The sequence below is a fragment of the Meleagris gallopavo genome, chromosome 1, assembly GCF_000146605.3.
Source record: "Meleagris gallopavo isolate NT-WF06-2002-E0010 breed Aviagen turkey brand Nicholas breeding stock chromosome 1, Turkey_5.1, whole genome shotgun sequence".
NCBI lineage: Eukaryota > Metazoa > Chordata > Aves > Galliformes > Phasianidae > Meleagris > Meleagris gallopavo.
Genome location: NC_015011.2, coordinates 163,179,271 through 163,189,113, shown reverse-complemented (window position 1 = coordinate 163,189,113; position 9,843 = coordinate 163,179,271). Strand labels below are relative to the sequence as shown.

At 41.9% G+C, this 9,843-nt stretch overlaps 1 protein-coding gene across 1 annotated transcript; it reads right to left on the bottom strand.

Annotated features, from left to right (window-relative positions):
* Positions 1-1,053: 1,053 nt before the first annotated feature.
* SLC25A30 (solute carrier family 25 member 30) lies at positions 1,054-9,836 on the bottom strand. The gene is made up of 10 exons (XM_003203327.4): positions 9,500-9,836; positions 7,573-7,651; positions 6,841-6,988; positions 6,039-6,133; positions 5,865-5,950; positions 4,807-4,902; positions 3,875-3,999; positions 3,166-3,304; positions 2,344-2,424; positions 1,054-1,745 (listed from the first exon to the last, which is right to left on the bottom strand). The coding sequence occupies exons 2-10, from the start codon at positions 7,634-7,636 to the stop codon at positions 1,704-1,706; spliced, it is 876 nt and encodes a 291-aa protein (XP_003203375.1). The 5' UTR covers positions 7,637-7,651; positions 9,500-9,836; the 3' UTR covers positions 1,054-1,703.
* Between the last annotated feature and the right edge of the window lie 7 nt (positions 9,837-9,843).

Genomic DNA, 9,843 nt, shown 5'->3' with positions numbered 1-9,843 from the left:
GACGGGACGGGACGGAACGGAGAGGGGGGCGGAACGCGCGGCGGCGCTTCCGGGGGCCGGGCTGGGCCGCGTGGCGAGGGAAGGGAGAGAGAAAGCGAGCGGGAGCCCCCTGCCGGCGGGGAGGTCGCGGGGAAGCCCTGCACAGGGGAGCCCTTCACAGAAGGGAAATCTGAGGCTGCGGCGTTCCTCCATGCAGATCCCCCAGAGCCATAGAATCATAGAATCACAAGGTTGGAAACAACTTGTAAGATCATGTAGTCCAACCGTCTTCTCATCACTATTGCTACCACAAACTAAACCATACCTCGTAGCTTCTCATCCAGGCCACCTCATCCACCTCTTGAACACTGCCAGGGACAGCGACTCCACCACCTCCCTGGGCAGCCATTCCAGTGCCTGACCACCCTCTGAGAGAAAAAGTTTTCCCTCATGTTTAACCTAAACCTCCTCTGGTACAACTTGCCATTTCCCCAGGTCCTGCACATGGACCTGGACACCCTGCTTTGGGTGACCCCACTGGAGCAGAGGGACCCAAGCATTGGGAATGATCCTAAAGTATCTAAAGAGCTACCCCCCTCCCCCAACTGGAATAGATGTGAAAGCAGTTCAGTGCCACTACACGATTATTTCAAAATCTTTAATACGCATAATAAAAGTTAGACATACATCATTTGTACAAAAGTATTTACAAATATTTCAATTTGCAGCGTGGCAACAACTACAGTGAAGACCAATGTGTGCAGATACACAAAACCCATCTGACCTGAGAAATGGCCTTGTGCGTTATTAACAACCCACCTCCTAACCATGAACTTGAGGTGGGATGCCCATCCACAGGGCAGCCAGAGTGAGCACAACCCCAGGGCAGGCAGCCACTGGGGGAAGAGTTGTCTATCTGGGGTATTACTTGAGGGATAGGGTTTTTAGACATTGGGGATTTCATAGAAAAATTAAGATCAGAGAAGACCTCCAAGATCAACTGTCAACTCAACACCACCATGCCTGTATCCTTGAATGCCACATCTACACATCTCTTGAAAATGTTCCTTTTTGTTTTTTTTTGGGGGGATTGGGTATGTCTACACCTTAAGGGGTTGGATTTTTGCACATCTTCAAGGAAGCGAAGATCTTTGTTTCATTTATTTTTCTTTTTTTTTTTGGTTGGGGAAGAATACCACCAGTTTTTCTAGGGTTAGTGGCTATTTTGGAGGGGTACAAAAATTCTTTGTGGAAGTGTCTGCTTTTGGAGGCTGTGTTTTGTTTTTATAGTAGGGAACCAGCCTTTTGGGGGTGCTACGTGGGGGAAGATAGCTTTTTGGAAGGCTGGCCTTTTAGTGGTTCCCATTTTAAGGCAAAGATGGCATCCCTTCTAGGCTGCTCCACCCTTCTGGGGGGCAACCTATGTGCTAAAATACTGACATCCCATTCTCAGCTGTTACTGCTTTTTGTGAGTGTCTCCACCATTTCAACATTGCTGTTTTTGGTGTTTTCTTTTGGTTCAGACTCAAAAATAGTGCACATCATTCACTTAACCATGTGAGCAAGCCACCGTGTCAAAGAAGCCAGAGTTTGCAGTGAAGTCACTTCACTTCTACATGGTTCTCCTCAACAGTCTTCTGATTACCTCTTCCTTGGACCTACTCAAGGTAACTTGCAAGTTGCTCTAAAGCCAGTGAGCTGAATTCAGTATATTGATCAGGACATCACAAGTCTAATTTCTTCAGCTGTTCATATGTCACAAAGAACTGAAACAATTATTAAGGAGAACTGTTTGTTGTTCACACAGAGAAAAAGAGTGGCGTTACTGCTAAAGGACAGTGCTGTGTATCAAACTTCCTTCCACTGCTACTTCCTTTCTTTATAAAGAAAGTGCTGATTGTTGGTAGTACTACATAATACAAACAAATTTGCTTTCAGAGAACTGCTGTACGTGAAAAACTTCAAGACTAGCTAAGCCAATGGTTCTCCCTGTTCCTAAGAATCCTGAAAAGAGAATAAGAGGCAGGAGACCCCTGTGAGAGCCCTGAGACTTTTTTCTCTGCTTCAATAAACTGAAGTAGATTTGCTCATGGGAATAGCATTACTATTGTCAGGTCGCTTTCTGCAGGGCTCTGATTAGCAGGCAGTAAAACACAACTAGACAAAGTTGAGTTAGATACATGGAAAAAGACTTCAAAGTGCAACAGTGAATATACATATAAAATATATACTGACTGACTGGGAGCAGCTGACTAAGGAAATGATCCACCAGATGATGGTCCATTAAGGAAAAGTACTCTGACAACTTCTCAGTACCTGTTGCAAGGCTAGCTTAGTCTGTTTTGCACACCTTTTAAAGGATACAATGATATTCCAAGGACCAAGTCTTAACCAGTTTGGCCAAAACCCTTTATAGAGTGCAAAGAAGCCCTCGTTCTTCAAGGTCTGGAAAACAAAACAGGAACACATTTACATAACTCAATTAGTGAGGAAAATTAAAAGTGATGAAGTATGCACATAATCCTCCCAATTCTTGCTTTAGACCCAGAGGTAAAAACAGGATCACCAGACAAAGGGGAACACAGCCTACTCTCAGCCTCTAAGAGGCTAGCTACTGCAAAAGGAAGTTGATTAAACCTGTGTGTTCAAGCACTAACAACTGCAGGTTTCTTTTCCCAAGTCAAACTTACCCTAACTTATCTGCTTCCAGGGTGCTGCAGTAAACCTGTGATAAGAAAATCTGAGCCAAGAGATATGTTCACTTCCCTGTTGGTCACTCCTACTTGACTGGAAGGCAGCCATCTCTATGGCACAGCCATAGCAGTACAAACGTACTGCCAAGCAAGAAAGGACAATGGTATTTTTGTCATGAAATAGTTTTCAAATACCTTGCAGAAGAAGTCACATCCCTAACTTCCAAACTCTGTATAAAGTAAAAACAATGCTGCTAAGTAGTCTTCTAATCTAATTACTGAAACTTTTCACTGTATGTACATTAAGCTAGCTGTTTTTCTGACCCACCACAACAGCAGCTGCTTTTCACACCAAGCAATAGGCAGTGCAGCCCTCTTGAGCATAGAGAAGTTACTTGGATTAATTTCTACATAAACTCACAATTTCAAGTTCTACACCTACATTATTGTCCAGGCACCAGTTTCTACTGAAGATGATATGTAAGCTACTTACTTGTAACAAGCAATCCAAAGTACCCTTGTAGTTTGAGTGCCCCCCACTCAGCTGGCTTGCCTGATTCATCATGCGTGTTCTCACCACGTCAATTGGGTTGGATGCTAGGGCTCCAGCTAGCCCACAAGTAAAACTGGAGCTGAGAAAAGAAAGTTTTAACAGAGTTTGACCTACCATGCTTAAAGAAAGCACAGAAATCAACCCAGCCTCCCACAGAAAGAAAGAAAGCGTCTAATCAGCACTTCTGATGTTTAACTTAAAAAAAAAAAAAAAACAAGCTCACTGATGTGAAAATCACTTCTTATTTTCAATGCCTCATCTTCAAAGATTTCATATAAACACCCTATATAAAGACACTTTTTACAGATGTTTACACCTCTTAAAATAAGAATTATTTGACTCGAACCTTCCCGAGTTCAATTTTCAAATCTTCATGGTACAGACCATCCACAAAATAGGATTCCATATTCTAAAGAAAGTTAAATTCAGATCCTAAATAAACTTTCATGTTATGTGTAATTTCAACTGCTATCACACTGAAAAGCATAAACACACCAGAAATACAGTAACATTTAGACTGATTGAACAGAACTAGATTGGTATCTTCTCAGAAGGGGAAAAAAAAAAAAAAAAAATCAAAATAAAATCAAGATTAATTCCACGCAGCCAATGGTGAGCTACGGGAGCAGATTTAATTAGACAAACTTACAGGAAGTGAGTATAAACTGTGTCTCCCATATATCCAGATGTGATTATTTGCTTCTTAGTGAAGTCATATACTGGTAATTCCACTCCAACAACTAAAGCAGCTCTCTGTGCTGTCAGAGATACCCCCTGAAGAGTTTAAAAAAAAAAAACATAATTCATCTTCATGCACCATCAGAAAATACTATATTTTCTAGTACAAAGCAAGAAATCACAAATCTGTCAGGTACACTGTATACTGGCCAGAATAAATGTTGATTTCTGCTTCTTCTTGCTACTCCATCTCTCTGCTTAACCTCTAAATTTACATCAGTGGTCAACTAAGATCTCAAAAACAGCTGCCCTTAAAACTAACTGCAAAATTAACAAGTAGGGGAAGATGGGCTGAAAAGCAAAACAGATGGAGAAGCTTTTAGAAAACCATTTCTATTTTCCAGCTGTTTTGGAACAACCTTCCTTTAGTCACTCACAGTAGGCAGTAAAACAGACAACCTACAAGACTGAGTACAAGAAATCCTAAGCTAGAGAACATGTTCATTATCAGCTTCTTTACACAATATTCTGAATGTTTGTGATTTGTTGTAGTTTCATTGGTGAGTTTCTGGGTTGGTTTGTTGGTTTTTTTTTGTTTGGCTGATTTTTTTTTTTGTTACATAGAATACAGTCAAGAAATTTTACAAAGCAAAAACAAGAGGCAGTCACCCTAACTTAAGCCTTTTTTTTGATGTCTTTAAAATAAGACTTGACTAATGGTTGAATATAAGACTGGTAGAAATTCTTTGTTAAAAGTCACTGAGACACCAGGAGTGAAATAGTCAAGACAAACCACGTGCATCTTAGCTACCCGCATATCCATGTTTTGCTTGAGAATACTCTAGGTGAAATACAGTTGAGCAAAGTGTACTGAAAATGTAGGATATGGTTCAAAGCACTTGCCTTCCATAATCCTTTAGTTCCTTCATTTTGATAGATCTGGATAAAGTTGCACATCATTCCTCCTTGAATCACACTGCCTTGGGCTTGCATTCTGATCTGAGATTATTTGAAGACCCAAATAGAATATTTTTCAATCAGAAGACCAATAATAGTTTAAGACAGTTTTTAAAAACACAGCAAGTTACAGTCTCTGAAACAACAAGGTCAATTTCTCTGAATACAAATTGATAGCTGGCATTACCATGAAGCTAATTTTGAATCAGTATGAGGTGTAGTTTTTAGCTGCATTAAGTCACCTCTATTTCTGTACTTGGCCATTACACCATTTAGATTAGATGGGCAGATGGCTCCTGCAAGATGTCCCTTACAGTGCTCTCATAAGAACACCTCAAAAATGGAAAGTAAAAAGATGAAGATTTTGGCTACTAATCATACAGTTGGTGATCACTCTGCCCTCTCATCTGCTGAAGTCTCCCTCCAGGCCTCTCTACCCTTGAAGGAGTCCACCACTCCCCCCAGTTGCAGATCAGAGTCGCTTGCTGTGCATTCGACACCTGTATCCAGATTATTTATACAAATGTTGAAGATAACTGGTCCTAGAATTGAGTCCTGGAGAAACCCACCATGACTGGTCGGTAGCCTCATGGAACCCCATTTAGAGCCCTTTGATCCCAACCCATTTGCCAACTGTTCACCCATCCCATTATGCACTTGTCTAGCTAGACATTTTGTCTCAAGATACCACGAGAGACAGTACTGAAAGCTTTGCTGAAATCCAAAGAGAGCCAAATATAGACACCACATTGGGAAACAATTGATGCTATGCTTAAAGCAAAAGCTTCCATTAGAAATGCCTTTAAATAACCACACTAGGCTAGGAAGGATGAACTTCACAGTGGTTTTAGAAAACACACTTCTCAATCACAACAGAAGATTCTTCTTACTTTTTCATTAGAGGTGACCATTAAGTCAGAGGAGATTCTGCAACTCCTCAATGGAAACAAAGATGACATTAAGTTCAAACTCCATATAAATTACAATTACAAATACATGATTACCTTTAAGACATCTGTTGGGTTGGCAATAGATGATGAAATTACTCCCGAAAGAATGCCACATAGAACATTTATCATCAGAGTTTCATCTACTCCATGAAAAAAATAAAAAAGTTTAGCTGCAGAGTTAGCCTAAAACCTCCCAAGAAACTAAAGAGCCACACACAAATTACTCACCTTCTGGATGTTCAACAAACATTCTTTTTAAGCTCTGGTAAGTGCCTATTTTTATAGTTCCATATGAAGCCTGGCGTAACATTGCAGGTGCAATCCTATAAAAATGGGCAATGATAATATTAAATAAGTTTGCTCAGATTTGCAATAGTCTGGTTAACAAATACTCTTTTTTAAAGTGGGAGACTGAACGCAAGCTACTGACCAATCAAAGGTTTGTTCATTTAAATCTATACTTTAATCCCACTGGAGACAAAAGCAAGGTGGGTTTTTTTGTTTGGTTTTGGATAGGGAGGCTTGTTTTGGGTTTTAGTCTGTGTAGGTTTATTTTTTAATAAAGACTGCAAGAGCATAAACGAATTGTGGGAGAATTACTTTCAGGGCATGCCTTGAACTCTGATCAATAAAATAGCTGGCAAGCTTGCCTCAAACAGCTGCAAACTACATCCACACTACTTACACCTTTTAAAGAAAAACATGCATAGTTACATGCCAAAGTAAGAAAAAGTAAACTAACAAAAGTTAAGCTCAATTTTCTCCAGATGAATAACGAAATCACTATAGAAGTACTGCACAGATGGAAGAACTGTAGCATCATTCTATAAAGTAATGTAGGTCATTACATTAAAAAAAAAAGCTACCAAGTGATATTGCTGAGAGCAGAGCCTGAAGTAATTAAGCTTGGGCTTTCAAATTGCAGACTGAGAAGGACAGTACATCTCCTCCAAATACCTTATCAACCTGAAACCCAAGAGTCTAACCACTATGGGTTTATACTCATCAATAGCAACTCAATTTGTACTACCCAGAGTATAAGGCTTTCAATCCTTCTTCTCTGAATATTCTGACCAGGGCGTGCATCATTCCACGGTAGCGGATCTCTTTATATTTGGCATCATTAACTTGACCTTGAACCTGCAGACGTGTTTTAGTCAGATCAATTGGGAAAGTACCTTGGGGAAAAAAAAAGAGACAAACAGAAGTGCTAAGCAAGTGCTCACCTAAACAAAAGAGACAAAGAACAAGACATAAGAAACACCAGCCTTTATTTAATACCACCGTATGTAAAAACGCTCCTGAAAAGAAAAGCATATGGTCTCTTTTACCAGGACTCTGCTAAAGTGGTTCATTTTAGGTCATCACGCCTTTCCTTCTAGGCAGCTTGTCAGAAGGTCTACCTGCTTCCCATCCAACTATTTCATGTTCGCTGTGTTTACAGGCACTACAACAGCTTTACTTGCCTTCCCTTGCAAAATAAGAGCTGTGTATATCTACCATCAGATCAATACACTCCAAGAACAGAATCTAAAGACAAATGTCATATTAAAACAAGACATGGATATGAATTTGCAGACAGAAGTGTTTTAAAACTAGACCAAAGTTCTGAGCAACTATTCGGTCATACTGAAGAGACACTCTCATGCTGTATGCTAGAGAAGACCATATAACACCGCACCACCGACAGCACAGAACTAAGCTGGTACTAAAAGGCACTATATCTGAGTTAAAGGAATCACAGAGTTACAGAAATGCTTACCACATTCTGCAGTGATTGATGCTAAGCCTCCATAGAGAAAGGGCTTCCAGCTCAGTGCTGACATAACTAGCTCTTCTTTCTGTGAAAGAGATGATTTAAAGCTTCAACAAATAAAACTAGTATTACATAAATGTATATGCTTTTTATTAAAATGTTGAGCCGTGTCCATTCAAAATGGACCTACCAAACAGCTAAGGGTTAGACCATTTAATACCTTTGACAACCATAAGGCAAGAATACTGAACAAAGGCACCTGGGTTCAAGCCTGTTCTTCTGCTACATATTTGGGTAACCACTATAGTCATCATAAAAGAGGAAAAGAGTTTGCCTCTCAAGCATGCATAAGGCCTTTCACAGTCAAAAGCCTGCTCTAATTTAGAGATCAAAGAAGAAAATTTGCCAAAGCGACCACAAATCCTAATAAACGATGGCATATGCTTTGCAAGGTGCTCAAGTCATCCAGTCTTCTTAGCAAAGAGCTAAAGGCTGTAAAAACAGCCTGGCCCAGCCTATAGAAGCCTGCCTTCCCCCGAACCAGCAGGTGTCTCCACAGCTCCTATTTTCTCTTCCTTGTAACATGAAGACTTTCTACCCCCGTTTCCTATAAGATCCTCCTAAACCTTGACTCTACAGCACCCTTTGCCAGTTAATTTCGTGGAATAATTGAATTTGAAAGCTCTTCCCTCTTGCTCTGTTTACTCATCTGCGTGGCCCAGTTGGAAAACATCCCCAAGAAACCAGGTATTTAGCACTGGCTGTTGTAAAGATTAACCCGCTTTGGCAACTTCCTGCCTCTGGAACTGCTGTTAACCCAGCGTATGAGTGAAGCCTGCAGAAGTTGCAGACACTTAGCATGCCTGATAAATAGTTACTGCAGCCCTAACTTTCCTTATTTCCTATTTATTTCATGAGGAAGGTACCTAGTTCTTCAGTCTTCTGACACAATAAAAAGAAACTCAAAGCAGAGAAGTCCAAATACTCTGCCACTGAGCCCAGAGCAATCCAGCATACCCTTTAGGATTGTACAGAGCCCCCCAAGTGTGAAAATAAAACCAAAGGCACACAAGGTCACCCTTTATCCTGCCAAAATCAATGCAGGTCAGATGAGGAACCACTGGCACAGACTCTACCAGGAAAGCAGCGGAGCCACAAGGTGCCAGAGAGCACACAGCCAGCTCCAGGTTCCTCACATGCCTCTGCCGTACCATGATTAATGGCTAATCAATACTTAATTAACAGAGACAAACCCAAGCTCAGTTTCCCCCTTATCACCCAAGAACTCCACCTTTGCTTTCGGGACTTCATAGACAGAATTAAAATTTACCACTTAACCTTCTCCCCAACCCAGCACACAGCCAGACACGTTTCACCTCTGACAAACACCACAACGCTGATAGCAATCCAAAATCTGCCAGTGCTTTCTGCAGGGGCTGCATTTCACTCCGTCTAAGCAACTGGCGCACTAACATGGTACAGAAGTGCACGAGCACTCCCAAATAGAGGTTTATATGCACACAGAGGTACTAATATCAGCTTTAGTTTTGATATACGCATAGGATACCCTAATGCAGAGACCTCACAGCCCTGCTCCCTTGCTGTCCCCAACATCAACCTCGGGGTTAAGGCTGTGTGTTGCAGCCAAGGTCTGTGCTTGTGCAAGGCACACAGCACGTCTCTCCTGCCGCTTCACAGAAGCTCCTCCACGTGCCCTCCCCCTCATTCCTGCCCTGCATCTCCCTTCCAACTTTCTGTACTTCTAGGAAGAGATTGGAGCAGGATGGAACCCCACGGGTCACTCTGCCCGTCTACCCCAGCTGATGTGCTGAGTTCTCGCTTTGCTTCTTACTCAAAGTTTCTTCTCCATGCTGACAGAAGAACAGGAAACTTCCTCAAGAAATTTACATCAGATGCGCGAATGGAAAAGTACCTGAAGTCCGACTCCAGATGTAAAATGAACGGATGTCTTCAGCTTTTCGGTAAAAAAAAACGGCCGTGCCGAGAGCACCGCCGCTACCCGAACGTCAACAGGAACGCGGAGACGATACCCAAAGGAACGCGTGCTGGCTTAGCAGGAAACTTCCTCCATGCTCGCTTTCCAAAACTCACAAGTAAATTTGATTACAAGAAGATGCCAGCAATACATCGCCGAGCTCGGCGAACGCACCGAGAAACAGCGTGCTGCCCACAACCCAAGCGCCAGGGACCTCCGCACCGCCCAGCACGCAGCCCGCACCGCTGCTCGTACGGCCCCGCCCCGCACCGCCGCGCTTC